Below are 20,323 nucleotides of genomic sequence, written 5' to 3'. Positions count from 1 at the left end.
AAAACCACGTGCTTAATGAGTTTTCATCGCCTTGACAAATGTGATTAAGTGCAGCTGTTATTTGCAATAATAACAGCGTGGATATCATAGCAATACATTTGAGCGGGCTACCAATACCATTCATTTCAAGAGGGGTTATATATAGAAATGCCAGGCTTGGGTTAATTGCTGGTTGTGAGAGCTCTTCGAGCCCGTATTGTTGTTCGATATTACACTTTATGAAGGATCAAACCTGATAGGTTTATTAAAATCGCATTGACCAGACCAATAAAGCTCGGGCTAAAACCATTTTTTGATTCATTTCAAATCTTGGCCATGACGCGCTGCATGTAGAAACAACAGCAACTGATTGGCGATATTGAACTTGAATGCAATAAAATCATTATTACCTGTCCTTCCTGATTGTAAGCAGTGATTGCCGGGGAATCAGTACAATCTATATTGTAAACTATTATTTTGTTTGATAACGTATTATGAAAAGATGAATAATGACGGCAATATCCAGGTGATAAATTTGCAATTTAATGTCGAGTGTATTCTCATAAGACAATCGCATAATTATTGGGAAAGTCGTTATTGGCTCTAATATTTTGGGTGAGATAAGAGAAAAAGACAACATTTTCTTGTATAAAAATATTAAATATTTATTAAAAAAGTATCCGATATTGGGTTTTAAAACGGGAACGCACTCGTTTCTTCGGTGAAATATCCTTTTAAAAGCCATTCATCATGGCTTAACATTTAACAGTCACACCTCTCCACCCATTGGTTAGGTAAACTTTCAATTTGTGTCTAACAAACATTCGAAATAAATATGAAGAGCTCACTTGCAAAAAGGATTAGGTCCATTTTTCATCAAATTTGATTTTTTGGTCTCAATGTATAGATTTTTAGTAGCTCTATAAGATGATACCAAAGAAAAGTTGAAATTCCTATTTAAAAGTGTTCAAAAATGGCAAAGAAAAATCTTTTTTTTTCAAAAAGGGTTATGTCCATTTCAGTTTAGTTGCAAAAGGGATTAGGTCCACACCGAATTTTTGGAAAAGAATATTTAAAAAAATATGAATAAAGGCAGATTTCTTTTATACCCAATTTTATGTTGTCATTGTAGGGAATCTTGAAAATTTAGTTTCGCATAAGAATATGCAATATAGGAGAATTAGAAAAAATGATTTTCTTGGAGTGGACCTAACCCCTTTTGCAAACAAACTCTTCTGAAGAGCTCATATGTCAAAAGGGGTTAGGTCCATTGTTCATAAATTTTATTGTTTTCTGTCTCAAAACCTCTAAATTTTTTGTCGCTTTGATGAAAACAAAGAAAATTTGAAATTTACATGAAAACGTGAATAAAAGTGGCAAAGAAAAATCACTTTTTTAATCAAAATAGATTGGATTCATTTCAGTTTACTTGCAAAAGGGCTTAGGTCCACAATGATAATTTTTTAAAGAATTAATAGAAAAAAATTGAAGACAGGTAGATTTCTTTTATACCCAATTTTATGTTTACATGATAGGGTAGTACATCATGACAATTTAGTGTCTCATAAGAATATTGCAGTAAGTGAGAATAAAAAACATGGTTTTTCTCAGAATGGTCCAAAGTGGACCTAAGCCTTTTTGCAACTAAACTTTTCATATGTTGTTATATCTTTAACATTCTGCATAGCCTATGAATGTCCATTGAAAATATCGATGTATAATTTCAAAAAATTATTGAAGTATAGTATACATACACAAATTAGAGCAAAGGAACACTAATCAAAAGATGAACATGATGAAGGAGATGAAGAAGAAGAATTGCTAGCAGAACAAGAAATGGAAATAGAAATGAAATGATCGAAAATGAAGAAAAGGAAAAGAAAACATTTTTAACAAATCTTCATCAGTTCATCGAAGCTCTTCATACACTCCTCCCTTCCGATCAATATCAAAGTCGATTCTTAATTCATGAATATAGATATCCTCTTTTATGAGATGTCATTTATCTTACTCGAAACACTTATTAAAGGCAACATGCTGATATTAATGTCTCCCGTCACAACGAACTACCTCGATAATAAATTATGGTTTGTATTGAAATCCGATAGATAGAATAAATATTTCTTTTGTCGATGTTGGCCCATGTATGAAATTCAAGGATAAAACAAAGAGAAAACGGTTTCGAGAAATTCCAAAGACTCGAGTCGATATCGCAGTCCTATGAAGAGTTCGAGTTTGCTCGTTACCCCCAGAAAACGTATTCAGCCCGGCATTTCCAAAATTGATAGAAGGACCTGAAATTACACAAGATAAATCGAACCCGTCACGCCACTTTATTTTTCTCTTGATTAGTTCCCACTTCTTTGTTTCAAGATCGTCTGCATCAAAGCAATCGAGGTATATTGTATCGTGCTCTGAATTTCAAACCCTCTTTGATTCGTTTACCTTTTCATAAAAACAATGAAGGAGGTATACTCTCCCCAAAGGTGTGAGCAGCACGCAACGTGAGTTGGTTTGGCGAGTTTTCCACACACAAAAAATAAGTATAAAAGTAATTAGTTTGACTAAAGATTCGGCCAATTCACGCCTTGCGAAGCTGGTCGAAAAAAAGATATAGGACTATTTCTGTTTTTGTTCATCTGAGCATGATACCTGGAGATATCAGTATTACTGTGAAAGTGTAATCACGATTTTTCCTGGACTGCACAACTTGAAATAGTGTGGCAATTTAAATTCAAGGTGAATGAGCGCTCGTCTTGAAGATATATTGGAATAATATATAGATTGGGGGGGGGGGGGGCATTACGAATTTCCGAATGATTATTGTGTCGGAAATATGAAAAACAAATAGTATATCCGGGTTTTTATTATGCTATATGCGTGATTGCGGCAGTCTACTGATCGATCTCTAGCATCGACACAACGATATTTGGACTGGCAAAAGTTCACATCTTATTAACTGTGGTGAGCAAAAAAAACCCCGATAACACGCAAGAATTAATATGAAGCGCAAATTTCATTCCCAAGTTAATTACATCTTTGTCGGTAATATCATCTTGTTGCTACAGGTAGATAAACCAGTCGACATGGTTCGTGCAGTTATATCTTGCAATTACAACAACAATAACACAAAAGATCCAATATCTATAATGACAGTTTTTGAATATCATATATTCTTTTTCAAACGCGGAAATGATAATTTGTCAGGTCTCAATTTATAGTTCAGCCCGGGTATTTCCCGCAAAAGGGTCCGTTTTGTGTTTGCAACGTTGCAAGCCACTTGCCCCTTTTTTAAGTACTAATTTAGTTTAGAATGTCATGCTCTAGAAGTAAGCATGCTTAAAGCGCACAGGAATGGATTTGGACGGGAGAGAGGAGGAGAGAGATTGATGAGTAGATCCTGACGTAGATTGAACTGGGTAGAGTGCATTACGATTTCATTTAATAAATCAACCAAGCGAATTCATTAGAAGTAATGGAGTTTTGATGCCTGATTAAGGCAAATACAATATTATGACGGCCATAGTCTCTTGTCTACCTCGAAAATCACGCTGTCCTGTCGTGAATGCTTTCAAACTTCAATCCCGATTCCCCCCAATAATATCGAAGTGAATGTATCTCACGCGTACCCCTTCGAAATTAATCTTTCCAAAATATCTCATAAAAATACGATCAATATTTTCATTACATTCAGAATTCTACGCACACTCGAGTCGAGCATTATCTTGCCATTATTGAAGAGGGAGAGAGAGGGGAATGGGGAATGTTCGCCGAACATCCTTTAAACGAAAGGCTTAGATCATGTTGAGATATTAATTTTTGAACGGGAAGGAGAAGCATGCATGTAGTCCTTCATCCAGGTAGCTCATTATCTGAGTAATACCCGAGTGATTGAGAAATAAATTAACTCTAAAGCCCTTACGATGTATGGTGGTCGTAAAAAGCAAAGCTCTTCAAATTACTTTCTGATTTGATATGTGTGCCATGCGAGATCGAACTTGTATCCAATGCTGTTACATTTTCTCATTATGACTGGCTATATGTTTTCATATCAACGTGTCCCGGGCAATTATTTTGATTGAGGTTCAGTTGGTTTATAAACTACAAGTGGGATTACTTGGATGAAATTGGTGTAATAATGAGGGGAGGCTGCATCTTGTCTTGCCAAGACGGTATCTTTGCAAGAGAGAAGGAAAGAAAGAAAGGGGTATCTTAATACAGTGTATTTGAGAATTGCACACAGCGCAAGTATCACTTTAATGTATTGGCTGTCATGCGCGTGTGTCGCAAAAAAATTTCATTAGATTGTCACACAGGTATATGTTTCAAATCTCATTATCTTTGTTTTCTCGGTTTCAGCGCAGCAGCATGACGGGATGATGAAACTAATCTTGCCATCTCTCGCCATCTCTCCCCCGAGCCCGCACTTTAACGTGTTATTAATCAAGCCTTATGAATATTCCAATGAGATGGTGATGAATATTGATAGGATGCGCTGGATTTGTTACTTCGGTCCCCGTCACATCTCGCGCCCTTCAGTGGAAGGAGCAGGAGTTGGCACGTTAAATTGGCTGTCTATCTCACTATCTTACACCGTTGATCCCTCCCAAGGGGTTGTCCAACTGTTACCAATATTCTATCGTATATCACCACCATCAAACAGACCTTTGCCTTATTATATCTTCATAAATATTCGGTTAGTTTCAGCTCACCCGACTTCCTCGATCTTGAATTGACTGTATCACCTAGCAGTGGAATCGCCCCTAGAGGCTAGTTGTAGAATTTCTTTAGTGGTTTCCTTTGAAGCGCATTTGAACTTTGCCAGTCACGTCATACCTGAAGAATAGAAGCTTGTCATCGTTTGAAGCAACGGCACATCGTAAAACATATAGAATTCCATCTAAAACGGAGCAAATCATTCTTGTTTTTGTAAGGATATATTCAATAACATTAGTAACTACTTCATGGTTGTGTTGAATGGGATGAAAAGAGGGTAATATAACATGACCTTTCAGGGAACGAATTACTTGTTCCCCCTGATTCTCGCTTTACCAATCGAAGCGCGTCCTGTGTGTGGATGGCTATAAGCATTTCTTCTCCTTTTACCACTGATTTGTTTCCCCGGCAAGCTACAAAATATTCCATTGAGCAGACTTCTCTAAATGCCCCATTTACCCCGACTCAATTATGAAATTAGACGCCTTTAGAAACTCAGTTGAAAATCGATATCTCTCAGACTGTTGTCTGAAGACAAATAAGCCCGACACAGCAGACATGAGAAATGATAAGCACACATTAGATCTTATATGTCGGTATAATTCAAAAGGAGAGTCATTGGAGCTCCATAATACGATCCGAAAACGCTAAAATGCTTTGGTGAGTTTTATGTTACTTCCTTTTATGCACAAACTGCCTCTATGAAATATGGAATAAACCCATTTCTCACGTGAATAACGTCATATACTAAAAGCATTAGGCGAAATGCATTATTACGTTCTAGCTTTTAGCGCGCGCAGGTAGTATATTTGATTACATTTACTCTTTTCTTTCACAGAGCTGACGTGCCTCTGTACCTTTCATTCGAGTGAAGTCGCATTAGCAGAGTAAAGTGTTCTTTTACAAAGCAAGCAGACCTGAAAATGGAAAAGGTTGCTTTTTCCCACCCACCCCCCCCCCATTTTTTTTTACGCTAGAGGTCAGACACTTGTGCGTGGTATTATCTTTGTATTCGAATCAATGTTGTCCAAACGAGTCGTCAGTGATATAGGAAATATAGTTTCTTTGGTTTTATTGAATGACGTCCGTTTCCGATTGTTTAAACAAAGTGTGAACCATGTTCAAGGAAACGTTTTGAAGGTATCGACAGTGGTGTGAACTGTTGAAAAAGAAAACATCTATCTTGTAATTCGATAAAATCGATTGTCATTGCAAACCACCATTAGTACTACCATGGACCCTATTTTTATTGTTTCTATCTGATATCTTGGAATGAAAATTCAATCGTCCATATTCATTCGCTATGTAACCAACAACTCACATGTTCGTTCACAGATATCCGAAGGGGGGTCTAACCCAAATTGTAGTAAGAAATCGTCCGTAAACTGTTTTTTTTAGATGCAAAAATACATTTTTAAGATATCCCTGCAACCTTTAGCCACCGAATCATCAACTCTTTACATGTTTTATTTATCACTTTTATTCATTGCAGCTAACAATATGGACAGCACCAAAGAAAACAGACCTGCACCAACCACGAACAGCAACAACAACAACAGCAACAACAACAACAACAACAATGCTGTACGATGTTGCGCGGGGTGTGGCGGCAAGATCATCGATCGCATATTGCTGCATGCCGTAGATCGATTCTGGCACACGGGATGTCTAAAGTGCTCTTGCTGCAATGTTCAACTTGGCGAGATCGGACACTCGTGTTTCTCCAAGGCAGGAATGATTCTCTGCAAGAAAGATTACCTCAGGTTAGTGAGTACCTTTCACGTCAGGTTATCGATAAGATGGAGGCGACACGGGTGACGGATGGCTCGGGAGTTTCGAGTGGGTGGGTCATTTTGGGGCTGGGTAAGACTTAGAGTTGGGTATTTTTCTAGAAGATTGATTTTAAAACGTTGGCAGTCGGTCGCATTTCTGATGCGATGTTTTATGCGCTCTACGCGCATCGGGTAAAGTCTTGAAAAGTAAAATTAGTATACGCGCATGGTTACTCATGGCCGACCATTTCCATTTCTCATTCCTTGATTTTTTTTCCGAGATCACATTCAATTTGTGGACTCAAACGAGTCGAATCAATTCTTGACTCTTAAAAATAGAATTTCGTTAAAATCTAACCCCCCCCCAAAAAAAAAAAAAATAGTAAACAGTGAAAACGGAAGAGTTATGATGAATGAATAATAACAAAACAACCACAACAAATTATATAGAGTAGTAGTGAAGATCTGGAAATGTTATTGTGGACGCAATAATACTGGACTGCAGGGATTTGTCTAAGACTAAGATTTAAGTACTGACCTCTGAAACACCTGTACTAGGATTTCATTTGTATAGATTGTGCCGTTGAGTGCTGCAGGGAGATAAAGGGTATTGTCTGTCTATTTGTGAGTCATTACCAAGTTCCTCCTTTGGAATCGCAAACGTTCTTAGCAGAAAATAAGTACTTAGTGTTCAGGTCAGGCTGCATTTTCGTTCTCTGGAGTCGGGAACGGTGCCCTGGCATCACAATCCATCTCGGTGGCTTCACCTTGTTGTGATATGCCAAGATTATTATGGAGTCGTGTCAGAACCTCTTGACGAACGGGAGCCAGTGGAGGCATTATCCCTCTTCAGACTGAATGGTTTCACTTCCTGTCCTGGCCCGAGCATCCATCGAATCTCGTCTCTGCCTCGCCTTCTCCTTTTCTTCTCCCGTCATCTTCAGGAGCGAATCAAACTCTCATCCCGTGATTAGTCTTTGCATCGTGACCCCATTCATGAGAGGGATCGCATCAATGATCATTCATCATCTCCCCCCCCCCCCCTCCACATCACAGTCGTGACAGTGGCAATACATTAGGTATTTTATTGCAATTGTTATTATCACGCAATGAATGCATTCCGCATAATTATAGTCTAGTCTTGTAGACGCGTGTGGTTTGGGTTTAGTAGCACGACTAGTACTGTTCATATTGTATTTTTTGATCGATTGATTGATTGATTGGCAATATATGGCTTCTTATTCACATCAAGTATAAAGGCATAATATGGTAAGGCGATAATTGATATACTACTGTATAAAGAGGCAACAGATGAACACAAAGGACAATTTAAAAGATTTAAAATGACGAATAATAGCGGTTATTGGATGTGAGGACCAGCAAAGACAAAAAACCAATCAAGGCTATTCACCTTAGTGAATTTGAAATGAATCTACATACACAAAATAGTGTAAACCCGTGAATAGAAAAATATTCAGGCAAAAAAAGGCCTATTGAATAAACGATTTATTAATAAGAAACGACTTAAATTGGTTGGCAAGTTTCTGTTCGGATTTAAAAATATTCCTTATCAAATGTCATCTGTAATCGATACGATATGAAGGAAATCATAGAAAGTTGTCGCCATTCAATTGAGGTAACTTTAAGCACATTTATACTGGTAGGTATATATTTCATGGCAGTTTTTTTTAACATCTTCAAAGTGAGACATGACGAATAGACGAATTCGGCATTCAATAATGAAAGATAAAAATACAATGCTTTTATATTTGGGGCTCACAAAAATATTCGTTAATTGAATTCTTTGAGGAATGTATTATTCAGAATATATTTAAAGCCAACATTAATGTATACTGTAACGCTGAAAATGAAGAAGTAGCACAAGGGTTAACTAGTAGAGAGCTGCATATTCCATTGTTTTGATGCAACCTTGTTTTGAGTGTGTGCGTGAGGTTGGCATATCTAACATTATCTCCGGATATTATAGGATATTATTAGTATTGACGCCTATGTCCGATTCTAACCAACGATATCAGTGGGCAGACATACGAAAGTTCACGGCATCCAATGTCCAAGGATCCCCTTTAATTTCCGAAATTTGAGGAAGAAGAGATAAATGGTTGATTGTTCGAGTAGTGATCCCTGCAGACAGGTTAAACGACAAGCTATTACTTACTTTGTCCGAATCCGTGAATGAAAGTCTGTTTATGGGGATTGTATACGCAGGCATTTTCAATAACCATAACTCGAGAAGTATTAGAGATTTAGGGGATATGCCATTGCTAAAACTCAGCAGAAATCGGGGAATGAATGGTTTATTCATGGATATTTGAGGCATTCATTTTGATGGTAAATGTTCATTCATCATATTTAAAGCAATTTAAGGGGATTGCTTTGCCTCGAAATGGATCTAGTGTTTGAATGTGGGTGTGGGTGCTGTTATAATGGAGACCTTTTTGGGCGGGAAAAGAAAAGAGTGTCGGGTGCATCCAATAGCAGGGCAGATGGCAAGTGCGTAAAGAGACAAGACGGTATCTCCGAATGTATGACTTGTCTGTGAAATGTCTTACCCTTAATCTAATGCACTCTTTAATCAATCAAGTTACAGTGGATCCTGTTGGGGGACTAATTAATTAAGTCGCTTCTCCTCTGATCAGCCTCTAAGACGTCCATACGTTCTTCTCCCAAGAAGCGTCGGGAAGATCAAATGAAACATCTTCTTGGCATGTTGGAATTAGCGGTGCTGGTGGTAGGGCTCGTTCATGTATCCATAATGCACAGATGTAGAATTCGTAAAGGAACGCGATGTGTTTCTGTCCCAACATTTTGAGCGGTTTTCAAGCGTGGATGACATGGCAGTCTTGCAAAGTTGATCATCTTTAACTAAAGTATCTCCCTGTGATAGCACCGTGCTGTTAAAGTCGTTTGCTCTGAGTCTAAAGGACGTGAAAACATTTACACGTCATGGCAATTTGGCTTCCAATCATGTTATCGTTGACTGTTAGAAATAAAGCTGCCCTAGAAAGATCCATATTCCCTTATGTCTCTTTAGCAATGATTCGATAAAGAATAATTCGATTGGTACACACAAAATTGAATCAGTTGCTTAATGTGAATGGTTCTAACATATTGAAGGCGACGTAAAACCTGTGATTACTGAAGAGATTGTCGAACATCATAACTTAATCGAATGTGACTGATAAGATCATTTTACCACCATGAAGGTGTTTCCCAGGTGTTGAACCACGGGGAAGGAGAGGGGAGTAGACCTTTAGAAAGTTTATGATATTTCCTGGAGTTGAGATATTTCTGAAGTTTCTTGGACTTGAGATTATGTTGTGTCATGAACACGTGAAATTGAATTCAGTAATTGAATCACACGTTTGCTCACAGTCTTCAATCCGCTTATCACAATCGTATGAATGAACTGAACAAGAATGATTCGTTTAAGTCAATATGATTTGAGTAACTAAGTAAATACCAATTGGAATTCTTCAGGCAGAACTTGCAGCATTAAGTAAACCAGTCTACTTTGAAAGTCGCATTTAATTTCATTTGTAGTATGGAATACTATTTTATCGTAAACTGTGACGATCCCTGTGCTTCTATTTTTTATACCACCCAAATCATTGGTAAATGATTCATGCTAATTGGTTGCAGATAAAGCTTTATTATTTTTGGAAATAAGTAACTAGTCATAAAGTTCTGTTATGAATTCATTTTAAATAGTTGTTCCATCCTAAGTAAGTTGAGAATGGAGTTACAGCTCCTTTCGTTGTATAATTAATACCCTTTCGTATCTGAATATGTTGATATTGGTAGCCTCTGTATCCAGAGAGCCACGTTTAGTGATTCAAGCAACTTGCACAGGTAATTGGATTTCTTTCACCTGATATGTGCCTGACTTTACGTGGCATACCCATTCAGAACCAAGTTCTTTGACTGAACATATCCAATTGAGACACAGGCAAACGACAACATTTGCGTAGGTCCAACTAGAAATATATTCACCGCAAAAACCCTAATACCGACTTGAACTAGAGAGCGTACTTGTATCGAACCTTGGTGCACCCGAGCCAATTTAGCGAGGGACCTCTCTCTATAGCGCCCCTCACTTATCGGCCGCAGTAATGGCACCCTCTGTGAACAAGAGGGCTTTTTCGCCCTACTTGTGCACCCATTAGCCACGACGTACTAATGGGTCCATCAAAAAGCTGGGAGAGGAAAGAGAGGCATGGCAAGCTTTTTCTTTTCTTTGCATCACTTGGAATGTAAACACTCTTCTCTAGCAGCTCCACTCGTCATACCTTTCTCTTCTCTAACTGTTATTTATATTCCCATTTGCCCTTCCATCTTCTTCCCCTTCTCTTCACTCTCCCTGTACAGTCATCCCCCAACTCGGTTTATTATCATCGAGATATGTAGCCTGTGTTGGGTCATCTTCCCGCGTATTGATTTCCAAACCATTATCATAATTGCGATGCATTACCACGAGTTAATAAAAACCCCATAAGGAGTTTTGAAGAGCTTCAAAGTTGGCATGGTGCTGGAGGGTGCATTTTCGAGCTCTTTGCATATGGACGTTGACTACTTGTGTACATTTTCTTAATGGGTTTTCAGGAAGACAACCATTCATTCGCCCAATTTTCTTCTATACCCGGACGGACGATGGACCGAACAGTCTGGGACCCACTTTATTCATTCGCATCATGACGTTAGCTCGTTAAGTTGCCATTATGATATTTTTCGAGGATTCCTCCTCATTTCTTTTTCCCGCACGTAGTGTTCCCGCGGGACTACTCTGTGCCGTATCAGAAGCAGTCCCTTGACATAGGTCCTATTATCTAGCTGAGAGTGCTTCTTTTACATGCCTTCCTGTACCCCTCTATATCAAATTCGACTTCTGACCCAGTGAAAGAATTTCATCAGGAAACAACTAAAATACAGCAACTCTAGTCTAGTCAAATGCGAATTAACCTATTCATCTTTATCCATCTTGAGGGATCGACCTTGTTAAATTTGAAAGAAAAGAAAAATATATTGTCTGGGATTGATAGTTGTTTTTGTAATTCTGCCATTGCCACTGCAAAAGAGCGGGGGAAATATGTGACATGGGTATTTTCAGCTAATGTAAAACAATCCCTTCAAAACGCATGACATAAATGCATTTTAGAGTGCCCAGTATTGGGGCCATATGTTTCGCAAATGAAAATATACTGCTGAAGTTTAATGGTATGAGTTATGACAAATGCAGCGTTATCGAAAATGGGCTGTCAAGATGACTTGAGTACGTCTTCGATTGTTTCCAACCGAAAAAGCTGGTCAGAAAAGAGAGACAGGAAAAGAGGAAGGAGAGCGAAAATGGGGCGGAGGGAGAAAAGTTGTTCCATTAATGGTTCTTTGTTTGTACATTTGATGCATTGCCCTGACACGTTTTCCATTTGAAGCGTCACAATCACTCAACGTGGCCAATAATATCGTGGTTGCTTTTATCATTTAATTGGCTGTCGTATCTTTAAAAGGATTACCCTGCTTCAAACGTGAATTTGATAATAATGAGACGCACCCTCACACTCACGCACACATAAAAACGCACGCAGCTCAACCCTCTCACTCTTAATGGCATGCATTAGGTGTTCCGTGGATGGGAGCTCACTGTCTTGTGTCAGAAGACATATTCTTCCACATAAACATGCGTTAATATTCCATTTGCTCGCTTTTATACTTAATGGTTAGCGTTCTTCTTCTATTACCAGAAAGTGCACAAGAAGGCTCCACTCAGCGATGAAGGCAACAACTACGCATGGAACGAAACACTCAGGCGCATTTTGACATGCCAGAAAGTTTATCAGAGCGTACGTACATGTCTTTCATTCAGACAATATTTGATGGCGACAAGCAATGGATTGCCGAACCATAATTTGCTCAGAACGCATCTCAGCTAACTTCTTTAATCGAAATAGATGGACTCACTCTACTTGTATTCTCGCTTTTTCATGCCTCCATTTTCCTCTCTGTTCCAATCAGCTTCATTGCACATCCAGCCCGCCAAAAATGCACGGACATACATGTATGACATATTCAATTAAGTGATGAATGCATTGCATTTTGGAGACCCCATTGTGTATCAATTGTATATTGTGCTAACCATAAATCTCTTGATAATGTGGGCAGCTATCAACCTGCACTCATGTATGTAGTAATAGCTTTATGCATCGTAATATTCCATAGAAATGGCTTCATTCTTTATTTTATTCACTATAGAACGCGACAGATGATTTACATGATAAGATTTAAACAAAAACCGCCTTTCAGACAAGCACCCATTAGCGAGAACTCATAATGTATTCTTGCTCACTTCATAATCACTCTGATTTCATTTTGTGTAATAACCCGTATATCATTAAAAGCGGGGGAACATTATAGATCTGTAAGACACGTTCATCATGTTCATGTTAGGAATTCGTTGACTACATGTTAGTGAACTGAGGGCATCCAACGTACCCTAAAGCACGCCATACAGAACGCTTGCATTGATTTGCCAAATGACCGAGCCCCCCACGGGCTGTCTGTAAAAAGCAATCTTTCCATCCAATACCCATTCAGTTCATTGATCGTTAACCACTCACTTAAAAAACCCGGGATCCACAAAATCACTTAATTTCTCATCTTTTAGGCCCATTCCATTAAATACATGAATACAAATACCCCCACTCCCGTTCGCTTAATGTACTCGGGTAGGTTTTGAAAATCAGTGGGGGAGAGTGGACGGAGGGGTTGTGCAATTTGCGCGCTAAAACGAGCGAATGCGTGGATAGAGAAAGCAAATGAGACATATCCTCGTGGATCGGCGATCGATGAAGAAGGAGGAAAACTTTTTAGAGGATGAATTTCGAAATGACTCGACATATGCTGTGCTGGCACATGAAAGGAAGGTTCCATCTCAAGTGCGAGAAATCATGAGAAGTGAAAATCTAAAGATAGTACAGCGAAAGAAAGAGAGACATATTTCAGAGTTAGAGCGTGCTAGAGAAAAAGGTTTGAGATTTGATGGAGAGTTGGGCGAGAATCTAGAAAGATGGGGTTGGAAGGGAGAGGTTTCGACAGTAAAAAAAGGAAAAAAGATAATTATCGTCATTCTATGAAAATAGAGAATACATACAGAAAAAAGGGAGATGTGTATGTGTGGAAGGGTGTATGTATTTGTATGCGATGGTGTGTTTGGTAAAAAAAAATAGTTAAAGGTATGTGTGTTGGTTTTTTTTTGGTAAAGATAATGGAATTAGATAGAGAAAAAGTCGTATAAGATGTGGAATGCTTTTATGGTAAGAAGCGACAGATATGTTAATAAATAGACCCAGTGAAGAGAACATTAGAGGTGCAAGTTATTCGTTTGAAAACCAGCAAATTGATAATAAATAGTCCATTATGGGTAATTATCGGTTAGATATTGCTGTTAATATCAGTCTAGTGTGTCTAAATCTACCTAAGATAGCCGGAATTTAATGGCTGACGTCATGTCCTCATAAAAAGTATTTGTTTTCACACAAAAAAATGGAAAAAGGTCTCAAAGTTGAGTGAGATAAATTTACTATGAGGTGTTCAGTGTTCCACTCCTCTTTGAAAATCTCTTCCACTATATACTGTATGTATAATATGTCGCCTGTATACATTTTCTATTGAAATAAATTACATTACATGAGATAAAAGAATGAATGAAATGAATGAATGAGAGAGGATGTATTAGAGAAAGTATTGACAAGGATGACTTAAGCGAGTTAATGTGAAAGGAACATGTTGACTACTTTAATCAATGAAAGGAAACATGAGAGAGAGTTGGGGGGGAGATAAAGAAGGTGAGAGTGAAATTGAAAGATGGAGAGAGAAAGAAAAAGAGAGGCAGTGAGGAGATTTAGTTAGTGGAGAAAGTAAATGAATCACATCTAGGCATAATTTGGTGTGAGGATGAAATTACAGAATGAGAATAGTGAGTGCATCTCTCAGAAGCAGACGACATCGTCGAGCCAAAAGGGCGCGAAAGTGAGGCAAGGACGGAGTACGGAAAAGGTGAAGGTCAGCCGAACGCGACTAATTGAACATCAGACGGTCAATCGCTGTAACCGTGTCAATGACCGATTGACCATTGGAATGGTCAGTTCAGACCAGTCGGTCGCAATTACTGAATGGAGAGAAAGTGCGAGTTGGGGGAAGAAGAGGAGGGAGCTAGAGTGATGTCATTTTGCCAACCAAAGTACTGACTATCGCATTTTTGTGAGCTTGTGTGCCATATTGTGATCTTACATATTAGGAACTATTCGATTCTGTTTCATGTCGAAAATAATTATATTAACAATCACGCAGTAATATTAAGTTGGATATTTTCAATCAAATTCTAATGTAACCTTAGGTATATTACCTGAGATATTGTCATGTCCAACAATGACGCCTCGGCTGTCAGCAGCTGAGTAAGTAAACTCGAAATAACTCTTTATTATAATAATAAAGAGCCATTTATGGTCTATTTAAGTATACCGTCCAATACAAATATTTTCATTTCCAAGCTAGAAAACACGATTCTTTGGATTTTTTAAAAAAAAATTAGCTTTTGCTATACTTAAACATGTTAAATACGATAGTAAGTTCTGTTGCGTTTTTTTTTCTTTCTCTCGGTTTTTTTACGATAGTCCTTTTGTAAGATATACACCTTCCTGTCATGTACATGAAGATGATTGTAGAAGAATGAAGTTAGAACCCATTTCTGGCCAGGGGTTACGCAAACCTCCAAGTAACCCGATCGGTTTAACCACTGACAATCTAATATCAGGACGGGTTTCCATTTCTCTGCTCAAGGGCAGGCCGTGCCGGCCTTGTCATTCAATTTTCAATTTTCTCCCATCATCGTCATCTTCATAAACAAATATAGGGTAGCCGGGTATGACTTGTAGCCCCGCTGCGTGCCCGAAGGTCAGTGATCTCGATACCTCTACCCCAACGCCAGCCGTGCCCTACAGACCGAGGTTCTAACCTGTCCCCTAGCTACTAGATCTCATATCTACCGTAGATTTCTAGAGAAAAGTCAGCCTTCTTGCTCGACACCCAAGCGATTAATTTTCAGCCTGGATGACTCGTTCTTACCTATTTGACGTTTGCGCGAGCAAAGGTTCGAACTTATTAAAACTTAAGCATCGCCAGCCTTGCCCCTGGTGGGTTGTTCTCTTGCCCGTTAGTGTGAGGTAGGCGCGTTGGAAAACAACACCTCACGTCTTGGAAAGCCACTCGATTCTGTGGTGGTTTTCTTTTACTTTGTTTGGCTATCACACTGGATTGCCAAACATCAGGACACGCAACGTATGGTAAACGCACCTTGTGAACCTGGTGAATATTCATAGACACGAGCCTACGTCACCCTTCAACTATTGCGTTTCCTGTGCTAAGCGCGCATCTTGGTCCTACCGCGTGCCAACTCAAGAACTCTCCGTTTAATGAAGGACCCTCTATTATCGGATCTCGTCGATAAAACAGTTCCGCTTTTCCTCGCCTGTTAAACTCACAAATCTCCTACTCGGGGACTTGTTGTGGATGGTAATGCCTATTAATGCAGCCCGAGGGACCGCTGATGGAGAGATCAGAGGAGACTAATGGCTTCTTTATACCAGTTCGGATGGCCTGGTCCCTACCCCATATCTCCCACTCCAATATCTCTCCTCTCCCCCCGACACGCCACCGTCTTCAGGTCCTTATGAAAATGAAATGCTGTGAGAATCTTGCTCGTATATTACCACGATTACGAAACCCTTTTCTGCTTATTCCACCAACTGTCTTTCTGCTAATGGTGTATTCCCTAGAATAAAGTAGAATAAAGATGGAACGGCGTCTGGGTTGCTATTAAAGCAATGTAAGCTCACGATCTAATCATTTCGATGACAGAGTTAATGGATTCTTCTAGATCATCATCTTTTGCGCAATGGGAGAATGGACCTCGCACTGCGGAAATGGCCGTGCACTTGTCTCCCCGCTCTTTTACTTTACCCATACATTTTCTTTTCATCGATAAACCTTAATTGCATCCCGCAAGTTGGAGTAATCCCTAATCTTTTGACAGGCAGAGAGAAAATATGGGAGTTGCTATGATGATTTTGCCTTCTAAGTGCATTAATGTGCATCGTCAGGACTTTGCCTAAGAGCTTTTTAATGCATTCCCATTCCTTTTATCTCATCTCATCTAGATTTTTGTTTTGTTTCTTCGCTTTTCCATATTTTGGTCAATCAATGCAAACCTGACAAATAAAAGTGACATGATGAACGGCCTACTTTTATCATACTGTAGTTTTGAAATGTGAGGCCTTTTAAGAATGCAGTTCTTTTTGTTTGTCTTTATTTCTTTATACAACACTATCTTCAGGATTTGATGATCATTAATCATTTTTTCTAGGTAATAGGAATTTGAATTACTCAAGGTTCTAATTATTCTGTTATAAATCCCTCCAGACTGTTGTGATTAGTTTCGATGGTGTTCATAGAAAATGTCCTTATTTGGAATAAGTTGGGATATCAAATGACATGCTTCTCTTCGATTTTGTTGAAGCCCTTGGCTCTCGACCTTGCCTTTCCAGAATGCAAGAATTGGTAGTGTTACATGTAATGAGGATTGTAAACGCGTATTCTCGACCTTGCCTTTCCAGAATGCAAGAATTTGTAGTGTAACGTGTAATGAAGATTGTAAACGCGTATTCTCGACCTTTCCTTTCCAGAATGCAAGAATTGGTAGTGTAACATGTAATGAAGATCGTAAACGCGTATTCTCGACCTTGCCTTTCCAGAATGCAAGAATTGGTAGTGTTACATGTAATGAAGATTGTAAACGCGTATTCTCGACCTTGCCTTTCCGGAATGCAAGAATTGGTAGTGTAACATGTGATGAAGATCGTAAACGCGTATTCTCGACCTTGCCTTTCCAGAATGCAAGAATTGGTAGTGTAACATGTAATGAAGATCGTAAACGCGTATTCTCGACCTTGCCTTTCCGGAATGCAAGAATTGGTAGTGTTACATGTAATGAAGATTGTAAACGCGTATTCTCGACCTTGCCTTTCCGGAATGCAAGAATTGGTAGTGTTACATGTAATGAAGATTGTAAACGCGTATTCTCGACCTTGCCTTTCCGGAATGCAAGAATTGGTAGTGTTACGTGTAATGAAGATTGTAAACGCGTATTCTCGACCTTGCCTTTCCGGAATGCAAGAATTGGTAGTGTTACGTGTAATGAAGATTGTAAACGCGTATTCTCGACCTTGCCTTTCCGGAATGCAAGAATTGGTAGTGTTACGTGTAATGAAGATTGTAAACGCGTATTCTCGACCTTGCCTTTCTGGAATGCAAGAATTGGTAGTGTTACATGTAATGAAGATTGTAAACGCGTATTCTCGACGTTGCCTTTCCGGAATGCAAGAATTGGTAGTGTAACATGTAATGAAGATTGTAAACGCGTATTATCGACCTTGCCTTTCCAGAATGCAAGAATTGGTAGTGTAACATGTAATGAAGATTGTAAACGCGTATTCTCGACCTTGCCTTTCCGGAATGCAAGAATTGGTAGTGTTACATGTAATGAAGATTGTAAACGCGTATTCTCGACCTTGCCTTTCCGGAATGCAAGAATTGGTAGTGTAACATGTAATGAAGATTGTAAACGCGTATTCTCGACCTTGCCTTTCCAGAATGCAAGAATTGGTAGTGTAACATGTAATGAAGATTGTAAACGCGTATTCAAAATCATGCAGAATAAGAGATGCAGGGTTCCTTGCGTTATAACTGCATGGATAATTTTTCGCCTCCCCCCTCTCTCTATATATATATCTCTCTTTCCCTTTCTGAAATTATCAAGGAGGGTTTGAATCTTTGAATGAGCTTTCAGCTTTGCTCGAGAGAGCCACCCTTAGGCAAGACTCTGTTTAGATACATTTGTGCTTTCTTTAAATTTTGTTTCCCCGTCCACCCTGGTTGGACTGTCTACTTGAAAAAGAAACGTTTTAAATGTGAAGTATGAGCTGAGGGATTTGTATTGTTTATGAGACGTCTAAATGATGGCAAATCTCAGGTGTATATTTGGAAGCTTCCCAATTTAACCCCTCGCATTCTAGAGAATGGTATCACATTGCTGAGTAATATGTGGATGGGGTATGGAGGCGAGAACGGATTGATTAAGATGAAGGAAGGTAAAAGCACGTTGAAGTGTTGACGAAAATCGCGCGACTGCCCGCCCTACGCTCGGGGCATGTTTGTTCAACGTTATGTAGGATTACGGTGACATTGTCTGCTCCCGCGATTGACTGAGGGCAAACGACTATCTTGACTATGTCTTATATGAGCTTGAAGAATGCTTGTCCAACAAGCATTTGAAGCCAACTGGGTAACTGACAAATAGACTTGAACGTCGACGCCCATTTACACGTGGTCCAACCATGGAGTTATCGTTGCTGCTGTGTTCGAATGTCGGGAGCTATCAAGTAGCCTTGCGGTGGAGTCCGGGTCGGCGCACTCTGCGATTAGTATCAGAAAGCCTATGATTGGTTAGATGGCGTCGTCTTGCTAACCACGAATCTCATAAATCAGTGGTCTTTTTAATTGGCCGATATTATGCAATCTCGGTGATCAGCACGCCCCGGTGATGGGCTGATGGAACGGCGGACTCAGAACTTTCTATCGCCATCGTAGAGACCGTAATCTCGTCCTACATGTCATACCGAAATCATCGACTCTAATACGTTGGGCGGGACGTGTCTTAATCCGCCAACGAATAATGCATGAAGCCACGATATGAAGATAGTTACATCCAGCAAGTTCTTAAACGTCTTACCCTTATCTCAATCTTAAATCGCTGAAATCTTGTGAAGAAGATTAGGTCAGAGACCCGCGTCCGAAAGTGACATTCCAAAATGGCGCCTAAAAGCATCTTCGGATTTTGTATCTCCTTTAGCAGCCCCATGGGTACATGCACATAGAATATTGAATATTAAAATCCGGGTTATTAGCCTCCATGAACAGGCTTATATGAAGTTTTATCACACTTAATCTCTGCACGACACATTAAACCAAACCTCCTTGATACTTATTCCAACGAAACGACTGTACGCCTGAGTGCGCGAAAAGGATCTTTGAATACGATGCGCAAGATAATCCGATTTTGTCCCTTATGCATATTCAGAAGCATTATTTTCCGTCAGTTCTTTTTTATATAAATCAATGTAGAGAAGCCAGAGAGAGGTGGTTTATGTTTTATATTCACCGTCTGGATTCGCAGCATTCCCTCGCTTTTTTATCTTTTTTTTTTTTTACAAAAACCTTATCCTTGAAAAATAACTTTTCTGGTTTTCGATTACTTTGCTCGATGATGATTGCGGGGATGGAGATAGAGATCTGTCATTCGGAAAGCTGAAGAAATACTATATCAGTGATCAATATAATTTGGAGGGAGACAATTAAGTGAGAGAGATAGAGAGGGGGGCGGGGTTGTAGAAAAAGACATACTTACAGAAATACATATTAAGATAAAGTTAAAAGCAACATTTGCATTTGTTAATTAATATGTTAATTCTTTTTCACTCAAGTTTTGGTTGGCTAAAACGAAATTAAGCTGGCTTGGGGTCAGAATTCGCTTTCAGAATTGTATATACTTTTTTTCTTCTTTTGAGATAACATCAGATCTCATAGAAATGGAAGGGCCTCCAATGTCAATGTCGGAATTCATTTAAAGCAATACATTCTGTTACATCGACCCCCATGTCAATCTAAGTACTGAGAGAGAAAAAATGACAATGTTCAATTTATGATATGGAGCGTGGTGCATGCTCACGTAG

The 20,323-nt window shown here is 39.0% G+C and overlaps 1 protein-coding gene across 1 annotated transcript in view; it reads left to right on the top strand.

The window, feature by feature from the left end:
• The first annotated feature begins 6,195 nt into the window (after window positions 1-6,195).
• The window catches only part of LOC129277248 (LIM domain transcription factor LMO4.1-like), a 34,889-nt gene continuing 20,761 nt past the window's right edge, over window positions 6,196-20,323 (top strand). Inside the window, exon 1 of the mRNA XM_054913452.2 lies at window positions 6,196-6,458. Coding sequence (XP_054769427.1) covers window positions 6,196-6,458 — 263 coding nt within the window. The remainder of the gene's footprint in view (window positions 6,459-20,323) is intronic.

Source organism: Lytechinus pictus, chromosome 15, assembly GCF_037042905.1.
Source record: "Lytechinus pictus isolate F3 Inbred chromosome 15, Lp3.0, whole genome shotgun sequence".
NCBI classification, from domain to species: Eukaryota; Metazoa; Echinodermata; class Echinoidea; order Temnopleuroida; family Toxopneustidae; genus Lytechinus; species Lytechinus pictus.
This window is presented reverse-complemented; position numbering and strand designations above follow the sequence as displayed.